General features: G+C 40.5%; 1 protein-coding gene across 1 annotated transcript in view; it reads left to right on the forward strand.

The window, feature by feature from the left end:
- Positions 1-21,091, forward strand: part of LOC106482900 (neurexin-3-beta) — a 374,181-nt gene that overhangs the window by 262,905 nt on the left and 90,185 nt on the right. Inside the window, exon 6 of the mRNA XM_013940616.2 lies at positions 13,816-13,818. Within this exon, the coding sequence (XP_013796070.1) occupies positions 13,816-13,818 (3 nt within the window). The remainder of the gene's footprint in view (positions 1-13,815; positions 13,819-21,091) is intronic.

Here is a 21,091-nt window from a genome sequence, read left to right on the forward strand (position 1 = left end):
ACATTAATAATGTTGCATAGGGTAAATCACCGCAGAATTTGTTGCCCTCCTGTGCTGGTGAACAAACAGGACTGAATGAATTATTATTACACACGTATGTAATAACAGGGACAGGTTTTGCTCTTATTCTAGAGCAACCCCATTTATATAAGTAAAGTTGCACCAATGTGAATGAGAACAGGTTTTTAACCATGTTTCCACAGTTGAATATGTGGGGAAATGTATTGCTAAGAGAGTTTCAAAGCCTAATGGGGGGTGGGTGTATGGTTATTTATTATTATGATAGTATGTACTGCTGCAACAGGGAAGCTCATAATGGGGAGAAAAGCAATGGAGCGTTACTTTCAGGGTGAGCCATTTTTCATTTTTCTTTTACAGCCTTCCCTTAGATAATTTTAAAGGAACACTATCAAGATCAGTTTCCTGAAAAGTGTAGGTGTTCCAACATCTTTTATAAAAATAAAAAAAGGAGTTTCAGACGTTCTGGATTAATTGTGCCAGTGTAGTGTTTTCAGTCTTAAAAATACAGTGGTTTTGGAACCACTTGTGTGGCAGCCAAAATATGGAATTGATTAGAAATAAACAGCTTAAATTGGCTTTTCTGATGTGCGCAGAGAAAGGAATACAGTAAATAACCAATTCTGAGGTAAAAGCAGTGGATCAGATTTTTAAAATTATTTGTTTCAGCAGTCTATCATGTTAACAACTGGGATGAAAGATTTGTTTTAAAATCTTTATTTACATCAGAACCTCATCAGGTAGAAATCAACATACTGTCATTGATACCTGTGTACACTGGCTAGTGATTATTAATCACTCTGAGAAAGGTATATTGTTGTCTAATTAGATCAGATGTTTAAATGATTCCATCTGCTTCCTTGGAACGATCTCTGCTGTTTGGGACAAATGAGTTTAATGAAATTAAGGACTTTGAAATCTGGAGCCATACAGTCGTATGCCTGCTTTCTAACTGCTTCAGAAAGTTTCATCAGTTGCTGGTTGAGTTTGTGTTTATATGGCCATTCTTTTTATTTTTAGTCTAATCTCAGTTACAGGAATCATGAAAAGTTCTTCTTACCTGTGTAGGAGGTATCTCTTGCTTCAGTGGAATTTATAACTATTTGTATTAGAAGTAATTAATCCCAAGCCAAGGTTTAGCATTGCCCCAACACCTTTTGCATTTTGTAAAGCCAATTGACAGCACAACTGGGATTAATTGAGTTATTAGCCTCAAACACCCAATGCATGACTTATAAAGTTGTAAGTAAATGATGGGAAATTACCCCAGGTTTGGTCACCGATTGTCTTAAACTGTGAAGGAATTACTGTTTCTTCTCTTCAGTGGCTAGCTCTAATTTTAGAGAAAATCTTGGTATGATTTCATCTCCAGAAAACTAAAGTCTGTGGTCCATATCCTGGTCTCATTACTGTAGTTCATTGGAGATTTGCTATAATTTACAAGAGCAGCAGAATTATGTTTAACTGTGGGAGTGTAACAGAGAGTAGCACTGGGCCTTTGTGGGCTGAGAGAAGCTGGAAAATCACCCAGCCTTCCTCGAAGAGGAGCTCTTCAAGAAAGCTTCCTATCTGAGCTCTGTGGCAGTTAGTTCACTGGGCCTGTAGAGACCACTGTATGCTGGAAGAACATCGAGAAGATTTAATAAAGTGTCAAAATGCCTCTAAAAACATGGCTAGAGCAATGATTTCCTGGATACACACGCACCACAGCAAATGGCCTCATCTCAGCTGATATTAAAGCAATAACTCTTGACACTTCATGCTACCACTGAAAGAAAGGTACAAGTCAATATGTACCTCCATTACAACTTTCTGCATTTCAAAAGCAGGCCATTTTCTTGCTGTCACGACACAGGTGGCTCTCCTTTCTTCCTTATTCTTGCCAGAATTTGATTCTGTCAGCTTAAGTTGCGTTACTTGTCCAGTGAACGTGAGAAGAAATTGTCCTTTTCCATTTGGGCAGTATGTCTAGCTGTGGTTTTCAGATTCCTAATGGTTATTTTATCTCACTTGTGCTCAACATCATCATTGTCAAGCCTGCTTAAACTTTTAGATCTGAGGGGTGGAAAAATCTAATAGAATGAGTTTATTCTTTGGGGAACATAAAATATAGCCACCTAAGGCTATGTGCAGTACAAATACAGTTAGTTATTACCTTGTCCAGCTTTCTCTTTTCTTTCTTTCCTCAGAAATAAACAATTTTTCTTCACTTTCAAGGCCTTTCACAGTCTAGTCTCTTCCCGCCCCATCAGCCCATGATTCAAGCATTTTTTTGCTCGCTTCTTAGATTTGATCATGACAATCTTTCTGCTTCCTGTTACCATCCACAAGGTAACATCAGGTTATTCTTCTGATTCCTCTGAAACCCCACTTTAATCATGATGCATGCAAAAAAATTGTCAGTGGTTAGACTGATGATATTCTAAAGCAGCTGTTTATCAAGCTGATCAACATTGTCCTATTTTTCCTTTTCATATTCTCTCTGTCTGTATTCATCTATGGTATCTTGTTTTATACTTTTATTGCAATCTCCTTGGGATCAGAATGTACTCTTTATTCTACATGTGTACAGTATTTAGCACAGATGGATTCTGGTCCATCATAGAAATATCAAGCATGATACAAATACAAGTAAGCATCTAATGCATAATAGCAAAAATCAGGATAGATAGAGAATTACTGTTCTTATTGTTAGAAGTTTCTGTACTATTTTGTATTACTCATTTTCATATGTAACTAGTTAAAACTCCTCTTTTTCAGAATGCATATAAAGCTTGTGCAGAATTTCAAGTCTGTCTTCCCCAAGTGATAAAAAAATGGGAATTTCAGTAGGATTTACATGTGATTTGTGAGGAACTGCAGAATAGCATGATAACTGCAAAGATGTCTTCTGTTTCTAACATACCCCAAGATACCTCCTGCAGTTAGTGAGCCTGAGTACTGCCACAAGAGTTTAGAGCACTGTTAAACAAAAATCCTGGAAAAAAAGTGCTTTAAAAATACGCTGTATATATGCACTGACCAGTGACATGTTTTTCAGTTTGTTAGGGTCCCCAAAATAAGATATCGTCTTGGACAAACATCTAAAACAAAGGGAAGTGAGAAAAGAATATTACTGAAAATATCATGTGACAATGATATTAGCATTTAAAATGTCTGTAACTTCATTATGTCTTAACGTTTATAATATCATTTCTGCAAGGCAGTGAAACTCAGGTCAATGGAGGACAGGCAGGATTTGAGTGAGAAACAGTTGATACACGGCTATATGTTACGGTAGTTAAATCTGTGATAGGAGCATGTCTGTGATTCAAATATCCTTCAGAGGGGCCTTGAAGGAACATGACAGAAGCTGACCTTTTTCTCCTAACTGAAAATCAGAGCTAGATAAGGAGTTTTGCTTTTTGTTTGTTTCAGTGAGTTTGAAACAGTGCTTGTGCTCTGCTGTCCCTGGGCACAAATGCTGATTTGACTTTCTCACACCTGGTTTTGCTTTGGATTCAAGCATAGGTCTGTTCAGAAGTGACATGCGTTGTACTAAATTACTGTTGCCAACCTCTTGGCCCTGACACACCAGACTTTCCTGTAGTAATAATATCCTCTCTGGGAGTTTGCTTTGCCACGTTACCCTACAAAGGCCACAAAGGCAAGCTGTTAGCTCTTGCTTATGGTAAGGTAGCATGCTGTGCAGACTGTTACTAGGTGGGAGTCACAAGGCTGTCTCAGCTCATATTCTAGCAAGGCTGCCATATCTCTAGCAGGTTTGTTCATAATTAGAAGTCCTTGTTTCAATTGTTAAAGGTCCTAGAATCCCACATGCCTGTATTGCCTAATTTCAAATGCTGCTTCAATTTGTAGCGAATTAGTTGAATGGTTTCCAGGTTATGGAAATGTGTTAAAGTGATATTCTTTCTCCTGGCTTTTGCTTCTAAGTCAGCTGCGTATATGCTTAGAATTTATTCAGTGAGTCGCTGCTCAGAACTTTATAGGGAGATTTTCTCTATATGCTCTCAGGTGGCATGTTCTGTCCAGCTTACAGCTATAGTTATTCTGTTTTGAAATGATTTGTGTAACAGTATCGTTGAAGTTAATTATGGAATAAAGCTAGTCTAGAAAGGCATGCACAGTGATACAGGCTTGTTCCATTCCAAACACCTTCAGTTCAGCATATCCAAGAGATGATTCAAGCTGGTGCCTGGACCCATAGCAGATCTGCTCCAGGTTAGCCTCCGGAGGCTCTGGGGCCCACTGACCTAGGGCAGGCCTCTAATATGACTGCCTTATGACATGGGTTGCTGAGGTCCCAAGACGGCAACCATGGACAGTTTTCTGTGGAAAAGGGATCAGGACCCTCCTGTGAGGACGGATTGACTTCTGATCTCTTATGCTATCCGAGAGGAATCAGAAATGTGTGCTCTGCTACATATCCAAAACATATCTCAATTTCTTGATCTTTAAGATGGGGATAATGACACTTGCCGAACTGTTCAACCTGTACCTTGGCGGCTAAAAGGATAAATTGCTTGTGGATGTTTTCAAATATGATCGTAGTGCCATTGAATGACAGTGTGTGATATATAATATGCTGAATGTTCTCTAAAGAATAGAAGAGGGGATCTGCCCAATACCTATATGGACAGTCCAGCCCTGTTGGTGTGGCTCAGAATAAGATTGTCAATCTTTTACTCTAACCATTAGGCTTTTCAGCCTTGTAAACGTGTTTTAGATTGAGGCTCCGATAATCTTGATTAATGTCTTTCCATAATGTGCAGCTCCAGGCTAGATCCTTTCTTATCATGTGTCTTACAAAGGAGAACAGCACAGAAAGATTTGTCAGTCTAATTAGACTTTCACTGTCAGCTAAGACAAATACAATTGTCTCACCCTTGGTTTTGCCTAGGTACTTTCTTTTACACTCATAGATAATAATTGGGGGGGGGGGTAGGAAATGGCCTTTAATTTACTTTTTGCTTCTTATAAGTCACCAGCGACGTTTTCATCCCAAGACTGCAAAGCTGTAATGAAAAAAGAGCTTTTGATGAGTCTCTGCTTTAAAGACTGACTTCATTGGCCAATTGGTACTGCTGAGAATTATGCATTCTGTCTTTCATCCCTCCTTTTTTGCTTCTTCCTCAAAATTTTTTTTTTTCTAAAGAAACCAAAGCCAGAAACTGTACTTTCTGTCAGAGTAGAGTCCTTTCTCCTGCCCTCCATTTCTGTTGAGTGAAATGGTGGAGTTGTTGCATAACTGCAGTGCAATCCACAAAATGGCGTTTACTTATTGAGGCTCAAATCTCTTTCAAAGAGATGTGATGGTTAGTTTCTCACCTGGTTTGGGCAGAGAAGGAAGACAGATAGTGGGAGCAGGAATCCGAATGTGGACCAGAAAAATTCCATGCAGACTACTGTTCCGTATAGATTAAAGAGTGATTACTTCAGTAATACCAAATGACCTCTTAATACTTCACAGATGTATAGAAATAGATTTATCCAGCACTGAAATACAGGATTTTTGGTATGGAATGTAGCAGCTACATAGCCAAGAGCAGATATATCATATGATAATGTTCTGGGTGGGAAATGAATAAAAATATTCTCCAAGCTTTAACTGAATATCAAATGTGGAGAGGTAAATTACAGTTATGGATGTTGTGACCAGGATACTCAGATTAACTATCATGTTTCTATAATCTAAAATATCCTATTTTTTCATGACTTCATTCACTTTCTGTTAGGTGTTCTTCACTCCTGAAAGTGCCATAGTGAACCATGAGTTCAATATTCATCCAAAAAGAAAATGTGATTTTACTGTACTATTATTTTTCCTAAGCTACCTTCCCAAGTGCTGACAAGTACTGATGATGGAAGTAAGTCTTGTAACTCTGCTAAGCACAATTACGCTAATACAGAAGATTGTATTTGTAAAGCAGTTCATACATAGACTGGTGTGCACAGTCACTTGTTGCCCTTACCACCAGTGATATTTGAACGCTTAACTGAACAACCATTGCCAGCTCCAAGGGGAGACTACTCTTTAATGATTCCAGGGGAAGGATTTGATTGAATGTGTGTGGCAAACCTGAGTTGCCACAGGTTGATGCATAGGATAATTTCTTAATATATAGCTTACACTCAGTCTTTGGTATATCCTGCTTTCATATAGTAACATCAAGTCACTTACAAGTGGTTCTGCTGGGATCCACATTTTCTTTTTGTTTCTCCAAACTAATAGTTTACAGGAGGCCTGAGTCAGACTGATTCATTTCTACAAAGGCTGAGCTTGCCTTGTCTTTAATTTGCAGATCTGAACAATCATTTGGGACTGGCAGCAGAGTATCAGCTGGTATTTTTCCCATATGTGGCGAATTCTATTCTACTGTGAAGTCTGGAAATTAAGATTTGGACTGGCATATGAAGAGGGAGCTGGTCTAAATCTTTTGGCACTTTCCTAGAATTTTTCTGATAAGATTTTTTATCCTGAGCAAAAACTATGAAATATTTTCTTATTTTTAGCACAAAAAAAGCACACTGTTTTCTGTAATAAAATGATAAGAATCTGTAATAACAGCTGCAGTAAACTGATACCTACCTTCTTCAGACAGGCAGGCATACATTTCCCAGAAAGTACCCTAAATGACATCAGTATATACTTTCTTTCAAGGCACAGTATCTGTCTGTGTATTTAGACATGTCATTTACCCTGTCAGAATGTATTCTTGTAAGTCACATGGAAGATTCTTTTCAAAATCTGATAAATATGGTACTCAGGAACTAAAGCTAATGTAGATGGCCACACATTTGATCACAAGCCAAATGAAAGGGTAGGAAAGGTGTGTTGTGCTAGGGTGGCTGTACAGTGACAGTATAAGATGAAGAGAACCAATACTGCAAAAACAGCTGCTTAGAAATAAATAGAGTAGAATCAATGGTTGTAGCTCAAATATAGTTGAGGGATTGGATCACGTTTTGTTACAGCATGTCTGCTCTGCTTACTATTTATATACTTCAGGGAAATGCCTAGAAGCTGCAGACATTGCCAGAAGACTTCCAGAGCATATATTTCCACTTTGTTTTTTTGACAAGACTGGCTGAGAGGTGGGAATGTGCCTCTTACCTTTTCTAGCTCATACTGGATGAATGTGCAGAAAGTAGCAACACATCCTAGCTGTTGTGACAGACCCACTTTCTGAAACCATCTAATTAATGCCTTGGGTTTTCTGTAGAGTGATGGCATTGTTAACTAGCAGAAACAGAAGGGTTTCTGCTAGTTTCTTTTTCATCTGTGGGATGAGTTGTCACTGATTTGCAAGCTGTGTCTGTCACAGTTAAATTCTTAGAAGTAGCGATTAGTAAGGGAGGCTATACAACCACCAATCCTTTCTCTCCTCCCTTAGATGGCGTATGAATACATGGGATGTTGTTCATTTTGATTATAAAATTATTTAAAACAGAAAAATCAAGCCTAAGGGGTGAGGACTTGGATTCCAGTTCTCTCAGAATCATATGGCATGCAGATGTTTCCCCTGGGCTTTCTGATAGTGTGTATTTGGAGCAAATTTGGTCTCTTGGCTCTTCAGTCTTATAGGGGCCCCTGAAGGGGCTATCTTCCCTCATGACTCCTTTGAGAGTTTTCCACTGGTGCTGTGCTGTCCATTTTGCCGTGTCTCAGATTGCTTGTGCCTAAAGGCATTGATTTGCAGAGAGTTTTGTGGGTAAGGTAAGGAACACTTTCAGGCATACCAGTAGTTTGTTAGGAGGCGTGAACCAGAGAGGAGACAGAGGAAAAGTTAGGAATGATCAAACTGCTAAATGTGTAAAAGGAGGAAGAGCAAGGATGAATACTGAGGTGCAGACAAATAAGCTCCAGAGAATAAGAAGCATGAATTAACATGGTAAGAGAGAGGAAGACAACAGCAGAATTTAAAGATGGAGAATGACATGGCTGGAGATGGTAGGATGGTGCTTTTAGCAATTCTATTTTGGATAGATAAAGGTTTGGAGAAGAGGTATTAACTCCTACCCATATGACTTAATAACCGTTTCTGTGCTAGTTTTGAATCCCTGCTTTGTACCTCACTCCATCTTCCCTAGGGAAGAAAGGAAGCCATTTTTGCCAAGCTAGCAGTGACTCATTTAAGTAGAACTGTTTCAGTGAGTTCTGAGGCCCCATGGCTTCTTTCGTCCCAGTTCAGAGACAGGTTCAGCTGGACTGTCACAAAAAGCACCTCTCCTCCCTCCAACAGCTCTGTTGCAACAACTGTTTCAAAGCAGGAAAACTCATTTTTAATGTGCAAAGTGTCAGACCAGGTAAGGAGGAAAAAAACACAATACACTGTCTTCTAACATCCTAGCAATACCTTCAGTGCCCAGGCCATATGCAGAGACTTGCACAAATAGGTTGAATTTAACTCAGTCATAATACTTGTCTTTTTTTTTCTGAAGGATGACCTCCAATGAAAGTATAAGGACATGAATGATTTTAATCTGCAGTAACAATGGAGAACCAGTCCTGACTGACTCCAGCAGCATAAATATACAAAATGACAGATTATCCTGCTGCTCCCTCCCTGCTGCCTGAACACGCACATACACACTTGGTAGCACACAGCAAAATTCAAATTGGTCTGTATCTTCTATCTGTTGCCCCAGTGATTAATGCTGCTTTTGCTGGGAGACTAATCGAATGAGGGGAAATATGGAGGAAGGCACAAGAAATATGTATTTTTTAGACTATCGTTATCAGTATTATTATTATTCCTTTAATATATTTTCCTCCTGTTAGAAGAACTTAAGGTATTAACACAGCAGGAAGCATGAGAGGTGAGAGTGGATTTGATTGCAAGAAGATGGATGGGGCAGGCCAAGGCGAATGAAACATGGGAATTTAGCATGAAGGAGGTGGGCTGCTGAGCTGCCTTGGGTTTGTGGCATTTTAGCTAGAAAACCAAGAGGATGTAGTGGGCCAAATGCAGGCTATGAACAAGGAGCTACTGGTTTCTAAGCCCAGCTCATTCACTCAACAGATGTAGCAAACCTCTTGCCTGTGTAGTTCTTTACTTTCCCTATAGTAAAATAAAAATACACCAGTCCTTGGCCTGCCTCACAGCAAATGTTGCAGGCACTACTCTGGTAGCAGGGGTAGAACTTTGAAAATTCCCCCAATCTTTGCAATGGAGCATTGCATTTTTCACCCCAGTCTTGGCCTAGTTCTTTCACAGTGGCCCTATGACCCTGTAGTTCCAGCTTTGATCCTACAGGTCTGTACAGCATACAGCAGAAAATTTCCTTTGTGCTTTGGTAAAAATGGAAATGGATGCTTTGAATTGGTATCACTTAGGTTTGCATAGGAGGCTTCTCTTTTGAGCTGAGTAGGGATGAGTTTTAATTGTCTTCAGTCCTTGTCATCTTAAGAAAGCAGACTTAATAAGGAATGGGATATGACCAAAAAATAGGTATGGCTATGGAGATGTGGCACTAGGTATGCTTTTTGCTATGCTATTGAAGAGCTTTACTGTATGCTTTCTCTAAGCTTATAATATATAATAAGCTAAACTTATTTTTCCCCTTTGAGAAGAGAAATGCAAAAAGGAGAGACTGTAGTAAGGAGTAGACTTGTTTGGCATTAAGGATGATGTTGCCTCTCTATTTCCACATTGTGGCTGTTTTAACAAGTGTGACCACTCATTCTTCTAAATACATTCATGCTGTCATAAGATGGTGATGGACATTAGAGAAGAAATTAGAAAGAAATAGAACGAGGAGTGACTTGGTGTCTACACTATAGGAGCATATTTTTGTAGCATCACTTTCCCCTGACCTTTCTGTCTTATTACTGTTGTGGGTGTATTGGCATAATACCCTCTGCCTTCACAGGGTAGGCTCAAGACTTGCAAATATGTTTAGAGACCCAATCTTAGGCACAATCATCTTAGCTCCCAGCTGATTACATTTAGGCAGTAGTTGATCCACTTGTTCTCTGCTATAGCAATGCTCTGTATTTGTATTAACACTTACATTAACATGTGGGTCTCTAGTGCCTAGGTTTGTTTCGCTGTTACAGACATAACCTCATTAGAAATATTTATAGAAAAGCAAACTAAAACTGATTCTGTACACCTGGTACATTCAACTCCTCCTGTATATGCCTCACCATTTACATATACTACCTAAGCTGTCATCTCACTGCCTAATACATTGCTATTTGCTCTGCTGCACTTTGGACCTTAGCTGCATAAACAAGTGAAGTTGTCTTTAGGCTGGTGAGCAGTGGTTGTCCAGGTGGCCGCTGCTGTCACCTGCTTGTCTCATCTTGACATTTAGGAAATCTGTAGGAATGAAATTCAGAAATGTAGATATGCTGGGCAGGTCAGAAGTTACTGCCTGCTCATCCCGAGTCCCCGAAGGTATTCAGCTATAATAGTGCCAGAAAGATCTATGCAACAGAACATATGGGCTCCTTCCAGAGCCAGGAGGGCAGCTGGCCCCACTCAGTAGCAGAACTGCATGCAGATGCTGGGATTCAGCAATCAGGTGGGATTTACAGCTGCTAGACATAAATAACGGTGTGAGGGTAGAAAGCATAGAGAAAGACGGGAGGAAGGATGGAGTCTTTGTGCATATGTGCTGGGCTCAGAGTGAAGAGTTGCAGAGGGAGCCTCTCCTGAAGAGGAGGACTTCTTCCCCCCTTGTATCCAGCTCGTTGTGAGGCATCATTGCCTGGCTTGAAGGTGGATAATCCTTTGGTTGCTCAGATGGCTGATTGTGTGTGGTCCTTTTGTTTATGGAATCAAGCTCAGAAGAGAAATTTTTGGTTGTTTGGCTGTAGCATTTATTGCCCTGGGCTGGATCTGCTGTGCAAAGGCTCGGTGTCTCCCTGGCTGCCTCTTAACTGATATCCCATGCTCATAAGTGATTTGTTTTGTCCTTTTTTGACTAGAACCATGGAAATGGCATTAGCTACTGCTTCATGTTTCCTGAGAGGAGTGAGAGGCTGAGTTGGCAGGAGTCAGGAGGGAAAATGTGGATTGCTAAGGACCACAAGGACCAGAATTTGCCATAGTTGCTTTTGCCTTAGGAGATGCTGTAGTAATTGGAGCAAAGCTGCAGCCCTCCATTTGTGCCTTGCTCTTCTTGTGACAGTTTGTTGTACAGAACTGAATAGGTCCCTGGATCAGGTGCTGGGTCTGAATCAGCCTCTCATTTCCATGAGGACAGATTTTCTGTGGTGGGTCTTAGGAAGCTCTTCTGCTGTGACTCTTGGCAAGGATTTATTTTCTCCTGCTTGTTATTGCAGTGGTGGAGATGAGGCATCAAAGGCTGCCAGAAGATTAGAAAGTTTAATGGCATCAGGACTTCTGTTGGGAGGGGAGGAATAGGGTGAAGGGAGGGCAATGTCATCTCCTTCCCTGAGTGACTCCGAATGAAACAGACTGGAGGATGTAAATAACAGTTCAAACACGAAAGATCATTTTAAAGGCAGACAGAGATAATGGCACAGACTGGCTGTGTCTCTGCTTCTGTCAGGCTTGGTCACTTTGAATTTACTGACCATTTTTCTTCTATTCAAACCCCATTTAACGACAGCAGTAGCTGAAGGTCAGGATATTTGTTTTTTTGTTTTTTTTTTTTAACTTCTTTTTCTGTTGTTAGCTGCTCTTGCCTTGCTTTGTTGCCCTTCTGAAGCTGAGAGACCTCTTCTGTGGTGGCAATGAAAGGTGACTGTCATTAGGCAGTGTCATACCTCATTTCTTCCAATGGGGTATTACAGAGAAGACAAGAGGAGTGATTAATGTTATACAGCTCTGTCTGGAAAGTTGTATTTGCAGTATCTGCTGTCACATGTGTTGTTTTGGCATCTGAGAGCTGTTCAGCTCAGAAATCCTTGCATCTGCAATGGTCTGAAAATGCACACAGCTCCTGAGAAGAAATAGTGAATTATCAACTCAGAACAGGTGTATATTTTTCCTAGAAGTCAGAAGTTCACTTGTTAATTATGTCTCTTTGAGCCAGAAATCCCTCCCTTCTATCACTACACTTTATTTATATGGCAAATTCCTTTGACTTGTGGAGTCATGTGGAGTCCTGTAGTCTTGTGCAAATTCATCAGTAGAAGGCAAGGACTGAATGGGGGGGAAAATCAACCCAGACCTCTTCCATTCCTCTTCCCTTCTGCTCTCCAAGAAGACCTTTAAAAACAAAAGAGGTTGTTAGGGCTATAGCAAGAAATGCAAATAATTGAAGAAAGGGCCTTTAGAGGCAGTTAAGATCGGAAGTTCACATAACCCTGCAAGAGATCTGGAAAAGACAGATGCAGACTATATGTATATATAGTCTATATAACCTGTAATCTCTACCTGTAACTCTGGTATGGTATCTGTAGTGGAACTGGTTATCTTTTTTTTTTTTTTCTCTGATCACTACTTGTAGTGACTGTTCATCTCACATGATCAAGTTGTTCCAGGTGCCGTTTGTTTTATTTTAATGCATTTGTCCTGATCCTTATTTACACAGAGCAGTGAAATTTGGGCTGTGGCCCATGTGGCAGCATCAGTGAAGCCAATTTTAATTTGATTGACCTTCTTTGGCATCAGACTGTATGCAGAAGCTCAATCATTCCTGATGCTAGATGCAGAGTTTGATTTCCTACTTATGTGTAATTTGGGGACACTCATAATCCAGTTGATGCCTTTGACACGATGCCAGGTAGATGGAGTTGTCTAAAGCAAATCGGCCAAATCTCACTGGACGGAGCTGTGATTCTTCGCTCTGTAACAAGGGAAATGGATGATTTCTGATCCCCTTGACAAAAGGCTTCAGTCTCTGGTAGACAATCTGGCAACTAGCAGAGTACTGCTACTAACAGTAATGAAAACAGGAAATAAGCAAAGCTTATTTCCAAAACACTTTACAAACTAACTAAGGATCTTTTTTTTTCTTCCCACCACAGATATAAATCTAGTTGTGGGATAATACCTACCTATTGTTTCACAGTACATAATTAAACCAGCAGTGATTAGGGATGACAGCTGAAGGCACTTGCAATATGGCTGTGAAACTAAGAACAAAAGCATAGAGGCAGGATGTAATTAACCAATTGACATTGCATGAGGACACCAAGTCTAAATCTCTTATTTAAAAAAAAACTGTCGAATGGTCAAATGCTTTCAATAAAAACACTGTCTTACCTCAACAGTGTCCCCTTCTGACATGCAAAATTAAGTGCATTAATTAGCATCTTTCCTATCTGAATTTCATGGCTGTACTTGTGTAAAGCATACTTTGCTAACCTGTGCAAGTAATTCTCTTCTGCAAAGACAGTAAGTAATTCTCTGTGTGGGTGTGTTTGTTTGTTTGTTTTACTGCCCAGGAAAGAAGGGTAGGTCTGAACAACAGTGTAGTAGTGTCCAAACTAGGTTTAAATGATTTCATTCTGGGCAGTGGCAACAGGATTCTCCATATCATCTTGTCACACTGCCTGAGCTAATATTCACTGCTTCTCAACAAGCAAAGTAATTCACAGGTGACCCCTTATTAACATGATTTTATTGTTACCTGGTTATACTGCATTTGTTTTCAGAGGTAGCTGAGGTTCAATATTGGCATGAGTGTACAGACAGTGCAAGTGGCCAACTCTGGCAGAGACAGCAAAGCTTTAACATTTGGGGCTCTGAAGGACTTTCCTTGGTGAATCTTGCAGTTTAAAAGGTCATCACTCATGTGTCTCTGCCCACCCCTTTCTCCTCCTCCTGGCAGAGCTGGCAGAACATACACTTGTGCTTGAGCTGCTTTGGTTCACAGCCTGTGCTATAGCACCAGCCCCCTTCGATTAGCAGGTTGCACTGTACACTGGCTCATGAAATGGAACGGCAGAGGAAGGGACACTTTCTTCTTCGTTGTCCTTGCTGCAGGTGTAGTAACCTCTGGCTGATGGGTGAGGCAGACAGCTGGGGATGCTAACATCTTAAACCATTGTAGCAAGAGTCAAAAAGGATGTCTGTCAGAGATTCTTGTTATAAACAAGGTTATTTTTTAACCTGGCAAGACTTTTCAATGCCCTTGCAATACTTCTATTGAAGTTTCCTCCATGGCATTACATACTGTAGTGCCAAATGGAGATACATATCCAGAGCATTCAGTGGGGCTCAGTACTTGCTGCAGCAGAATATCCTTTTTCCCCTAGGTGTGTTTGCCCAGTTAAGTTGTTCCTGGGACTGCTGTTTTTCCTGTGACAGCTCTGCCACTTTTTTTTTTTTTTAAGTTCAAGTTTAGTGTTTTCATTAAAACATTCTTCAACTTTGGCCTCTTACACTGATACCTTGCACCCTGTGTTGGCATCCCATGAGAATGGCTTATTCATTGCGCTTTCTGTACCTGGGTAAAATCTTACAGCTTCTGAAGGATGTTCTCCCCCCTCCACGAAAAAAGAAAAGCCAGGTGAGTCCTAATTATTTCCCTGCCCAGGAGTGTGGTGTTTCTTATTAAAATACACCTTGAGTGTCACACCTGCACAGTGCTCTCACTAAGGCTGAGATGCTTGCTGTGCTGTTCAAAGCTTCTGTAAAAAGATGAGCTCACATGTGCTTTCCGGTCTTTACTGTGTTGTCTTTATCTGCAGACCTGAAAAACAAATCAAAGAAAAACTATGTCAAACTCTGGATTTTTTTTTTCTTTTAAATTAAAAAAGGCCTTCTGTGATGTGCTGCTCTTCTGAATGACCTCTGCTGTGCTTTCTGAAGCTGCTCTGCTATGGAACAGTTATGTGCTGTCAGCAGCAGTTGTCTCCCCCCAAAGAATTCACAGTAACATTGTTAGACTGCCAGGACTCTGGTTTAACCTCTTCCATCTCAGCTTGCATCTTTCCCCCTCCTCCACCCCCTTTCTTTGCCAGTACCTCAGTTATTGCACTCTTTCTCCTTTCTTACACAGGTCTCCTAGCCCCCTTTAGCCCCCCCCCACACACACACACTTCCTCAGTGCTTCCACTTTTTCTTTGTTGTAATCTCAGTTGAATACAAACCTTAGCCACTGACACAAAATCACTGGCATGGAATTGCTTCTCGCATCCTCACAAACACTGGGAGTCTGTAGCATCCCTGTGCCCTTTGAATGTAGTGTGTCCTTCGTATTTCCAGCAGACTTGCAGAGCGCAGAGATGAGGAGGCTGTTCTCTGTGAGTAAAGGGAGGAGGAATCTACCTTGCAGGGCTATTAATAATCTGACTGATGGGCTTAGCAAAAAATGGCTGAGACCATGGAATGGGCAGGAGGTTTCAGAGGACAGTGTTACCTGCCCAGTGCACCTCCTCATAGCTTTTGCCTGTTTATGCTATATTTCCGTTGGACTCTGTCCCTGGTTGTCAATTCCCAGAGCATGAGGATTGACTGCCTTTATAATACTATCCTGGCTAATGTTCCTGCAAACACTGTTCATGAAAACATCTAATTCTCCCAGGATGTTTATTACTCAATTAGCCATGGTAACATAGAAGCATATTCCACATGATATAAAATATTGACATTTATTTGTTTAAAATTAGTTGGGGAGGGGGGGATGGTTTGCACCCTATCTTACTTTTGTATTATGAAATGGTGTAGATGGGAACCTCTGGTCATCCATACCTGTGTTATTTGGTGTTTTCTATAATCAAGTCCCTGCGACTTCTTTCCTCAAACTAAATCAGCCTCCTCCTTGAAGAGTGGCAGCTTAGAATTTGGTGTGTACTGGAGAAGCAGGTTAAGTCAGCCTTCATTAAACTCCATGCCTCTGTGTAGAATGCTATCACTTGCCTGTAAAAGGGGCAAGCTTTAACTTTAAAGCTAAGTCGCATATAACTTCACTTCACTGTAGTCACAGTAGTGACTATGGAAAGATGAAGATTTAACTATCTATAAATTAAAATAGCCTGACTCTTCCTTCAAACCGAAGTTGAATAAAACTGATGCAAGATATTTTGCTTTTGTTCTTGTATTTACTAATTCAACAAGAGTGAATGGAGAAAAAAGCTCTAATCTAGTTATTTTATGCAAGCCTTCTCTTGACCTTTTATTTTTCTGCTTTGACCTTTGTGAGGAAACATAAAGCTCAAGATCTAGTTTGTAATTATCTTTTACCACCTTATGACAGTTTATGAATTACACTGTATATGCTTCCCAGTGCAGCCCAAGGGCTTCTGTCATTTTGTTCTTGAAGTATGTGTCAGTCCACCAGGGATTCTTTGATTGCTGCAGAAGTGGGTGCCCAGGATAGTATGGGATTACTAGAATTGTGAGTATCCCCTTCATTGCCTGCCCCTTGCCATTGAGGGCTTGCTTTCTGCTGGTAGAGGCTTGTCTCAATGGCTTTTGATGCAGGCAGGCTGCAGCATGACCCTTGCAGCTTGGTTGGGAAACTTCTGAATTTATGCTGGATTGCTGATACTTGGAGTCTTTTCTGAAACAGCTTTATTTGGATTCTTTGTGCAGAGTAACAGCAGAATTCTACACCCCAGAATTTCTTGAGATCATTCTTACCACTAGACAAAGTAAGAAGGAAAACAAGAGGCGCAGGCTCAAATTTTTTTATAACTAACTTGAAAGGTTAGTCATAAAAGAGAAGTATAATGGTAAAACATAACTGTGAGTTGTATTTAAGAATATGGATGTTTCTAAGCTCCTTCAGGATCTTAGTTGACAGGGGGAGTTGGCAACTAGCTGCCTCTGAGCACTAGCACTGAGGCTGTCACTTCTCTGAGCATTTTTCTCTTCTCCTCTGTGCAAGCTGGAACTTCTTTTGTACCTGCCTGTATCCTCAAGGGGGCCTCTGCTGCCATTCAGCAGTAGCAAGTGCACCTCTTCCCCTTCCTGGAGGCTTTTCTGAGATTGCAGTCCTATTACATTCTTTCCTCGTCACATTCTGTATTGGTTACGTGGACATTACATGGACTTTAAGCTAGCCAAAATGTTTGCCAGACTGTGCAAGACTTGCATAATGAGAAGCGTTCTCTGTAATATGAATTACAAATGCCCCTTAAGATGCAGTTTTTTCAGGCTTGCATGTTATACTAACCTATAATGCTAAAGGAGAACTTACTTTCAGCCTATATGTGAAGTGTAGGCTTTATAGAGAGAAGGTTTTACAGATGCTAAGACACAAACAAATTATCCATGCATTAAAAAGTACTGCAAGTATTAATTTAAGAAAAGCAATAATCCTTCTCCTGCATGGTGCAGATACCAGACATGAGAGCAGGCAGAGGCTGATAAGAGGTAACTGGAATTCACTATAAAGTGACAGAAAGTCATTGTCATATACAAATGAAATCTTAAAGAAATGAGATTAACAGTGAAATTTCTCCCTCACCCATTAAAAGTCTGAAAGACATTTTAATCCAAACTAATATTAATTAGCAATATACCCCACACTTGATTTTTCAACACCCCCACAAATACTAGTCCCACATTTACATTCAGTTTTGACAGAGTCCAGACAGCTAATAACAGCATTTGGTAGTTGTTGGTAACCATCAGTTACCACATGACCTCCTGATAGCACGGCAGTGCTATCAACAATTCAGGTGTTGCACAGCTCAAAGAAGAGATGCCAAATTGTACAAATGTGTACCAGGAACAAATAAGCACTGGGGCTCACTTAAAAGGATAAGTTTTAGGCAGACCTAAAACTCCAACTAGTTTTGTCATCTCCTGACAGCACTGCTCTCAAGACAGTTTTGCCTCTTGCTTTCTTAATTTTTGCTGAATATTTAAGAAACCCTGAGGCTGGAATGTTGTCTTTCCCCTCTCTATCGAGCAGCATGTCTCAGAAACAGACTGTCCCCAGCTGGAAGGACCTTAAAGGTGATTCAGACTTCGAGCGTCACAGCAACTTCTAATGCTTCCTTGGTTATTATTAGATTATGAGCTTCTGCATTGCTGGCATGTCTAAGTACTAGTGATGTTACGTTCACTGAGATGGAAAGAATCTCTGAAAATAAAAGATGATCCATTTTGCTATTGTATAGGTTTTTCTTAACTCACTGAATGCTTTACCTGCTTTTGAAAGGAGTCTGTGTGAATAAATCATGTGAATAAGAAAGAGACAGAGTACTTACTGCCTGTAGACTTCCAGCACACATCAAATGTAAATCATTAGTGGTTGAGAGTCATTATCATTTGTAAGATTTCCGTGGCTCGTGAAATGAGTGGGTAGGTATTACAGCACTCCATAATGTGTAGCTGGTTTGGTGGCTTGGCTCTTAACTGCTTTGCTGCTTCAGCTGTAGAAGCCTTCGATAAGCTTGCCACAGCCTACCACTGGTTCAGGCGTGAAACACAGTGGTGGGGCAGTTAGGTGAAAACTGCTACTAATATTGACCTATAACTTGGTAAATTGGTGCTTCATTTGTCCAGTGTGGCACAGCAGCACCCTTCACCTCCACTGAAGAGTTGATATTGTCTGCCATTTTCTTCCCCAATACATGTAAAGCACTAGGCACATTTTTCAAGCCACCTCTCCATTGCAGGGTCACTTTGTCCTGTGCTGAACTTGTAACCATTTCTGGAGCAAACCTCCCTGAGGTCAGTACAGTAGAATAGATGTATCGTCCTCTCTTCACTCAGTGCTTCCCTCAGGAAGAGACTTACTAACCCAACTTCAGAGGCTAAAGGCTGGCAGCTTGTGTAACTCTCACAGGGCTTATGCAGAAGTGTTGCTAGGAATTCAGGGCTATATTCCTTATCTAGAAAATTCAAGTAGCTCATATGCCTATGCAGCCATAAGAAGTGGGTCAAACTAAAGTTGGTCCTTCATAACGCCTACTGTGTAGCCAGGATGTCATCTTCCATTATATGCATTAGATTTGGCATTCATACTGCTGCTACAGTAGACTTTGTAGCCTTACTGGAATGAGTTGGACAACTCCAGTATCCCGAACTTTCCATATTAACCAGGTCAGTGATTCTTGTCAACAAGAATCACAAGCCTGGGAATGCAAGTGGAGGTGAAGCTGAAAGTGGATCAGCTGGGAAGCTGCTGGTTACTTTTCTTACTGTTGCAATTACGAATATCCCAGAGCACCTTTGCTGTCCTGGAAAAGGAGTAACTCTGGAAAGAATGCTCTTTATGGATAGATGAGTTCCTTGTTGGCTATTTAACAATGAAGTGCTCTGCACGAGCCCTTACCACTGTGTCCTGCCTATAGAGATGTTTGCCACCAGACTAAGTCTGGTGCTCTGCCACTATCTGTTGCCTGGCACCTTCAGCAAGGACCAATGGATAATGACTGTGTAGATCTAGCTGTGCTGCACTAGAGCTTGAAGAGATGATCACATTAGCCTAGGAATGACATAAATGTATGGAAGCACTGCCACAACAACTCTGTTTGTTTGTTTGTTTGTTTTTTCTTTCCTCAAGTCAGGGCACTGTGAGTGCCCTTAGGTAATCAAATCCAATAAAAATATTGGCTGCCTTGACCTCTGAAGCTAACAAATTTTGCTTCAGTCAGTCACACTCTTTCTTTCACACTCTTTCTCTTCCTCTCCCTCTAATTTATTAACCTCACTGGTAGTGCAAAGCCTCTTCCTTTACAACTCTGAGAACAGGAGTTCTACAGGAATTGTTTTCTCATCTCTTCTGAGGAGATACAACAACATTACAGAGATTTTTGTGCTATTTAATGGTTAATGAAAAGAATGTTAGTGGAAAAGCGCTACACATTGGTTACTGATCTTGTATGTTTAGCCAAAGAATACAGTTTTGTCATGGACGGTAGTAGGGTAATCTTCTAGTTTATTTGGGTTAGTTTATTGAAGAGAAGCACGATTCATCCTTGAACCCTCTGCACAAATGGCTATGACTGGGTAGAGAGTTCTTTGACATGGAAAATCATCTGCAGAGACTTACTAATTCATTGCTCGCAGTATGCAGAGTTTAAAAAAAATACTTTGCATAGCTTTGGAATATGGTACGCTAATAATCATATTGCTGCACACTCATGTATTATAATTTTGTAGGGATAATGTCCATCCTTTTTTTCTGAAAGATCCCACACAGTAAGCATCATAGATACTAAGGGATAGATCCTACAGATGCCTGAGGAGGGTTAAAGCCTTTAAATATGAAGTCACCACCTGAATTCTTATCCACATAGGATAAATCAGAAGTTGGATAACTGAAATATTTTCATTACTGCTTCCTGTGTGTGTACACAGCGAGAATATGACCAGAATGGGCATTGAAGCGTTCCCCTTCCTTACTACCTTTATCCTGACACCAGGGCATACAACTTAGGAAAAAGAAAGAATTCTGGTAGGATAGGCTTATGACCTAGTGGTAGGAGGAAGTTTGTAATGAAAAATCTTTGGTCTTCAGCATTGCTAAAATTTACCTTTGCCAGCCTGTTTCAAATAAAGATAATATAAAGACTTAAAACCCTTTTTTTTAGTACTTCTAGTGCTGGATGTGATGTTTTGAGAGCTGAGTTGAAGAAAGCATGCTATCAACTCTGCAGATCATACAGGGTCTTCATATACTTTTCCTATGTGGCTGTTAGTGTTGTTGTACATAGGAGAGGGGAGATAATGATTTTCTATCAAATGACCGTCTTGCTGTTTGTTTTGGCATTGCCTATTAGAAACCTGTGGCATATGGCTTCTGCTGCAGTACAAAATGATGAATCACTGACTAAGAAGGAAGAGATGCTTACCTTCCTGTCCTCTGTAGAAATAGCAGAGCTTTGATGTGTAGGTTGATGCCAGTATAAGAGGTATTCCCAACTCTGTGACACTGGGGGATACTCAGCAATGTTCCAGGATCTGAAAGCCACATCTCATTTGCATATGAATTCACATACATATTTTAGCTATAATGAATTCCTGAAGCAGCATTGTTTTGAGCTCGTCTTCCATAAGAAGCCAACAGCAATTAAATCACCAGCAGCTACACCAAAATATTTTAACAAGAAGTTGTAGGACACTTTTATATCTGCAATGAATCATGGATCTGCTTGTGGCCTCCTCTCATCCCAGCTTCCTGACCCCTTGCTCAGTACAAACCAGAAAGAGATGAAACTGCAAGAGGAAAGAGTACTTCCATCTCCCAC

Source organism: Apteryx mantelli, chromosome 4 (assembly GCF_036417845.1).
Source record: "Apteryx mantelli isolate bAptMan1 chromosome 4, bAptMan1.hap1, whole genome shotgun sequence".
NCBI lineage: Eukaryota > Metazoa > Chordata > Aves > Apterygiformes > Apterygidae > Apteryx > Apteryx mantelli.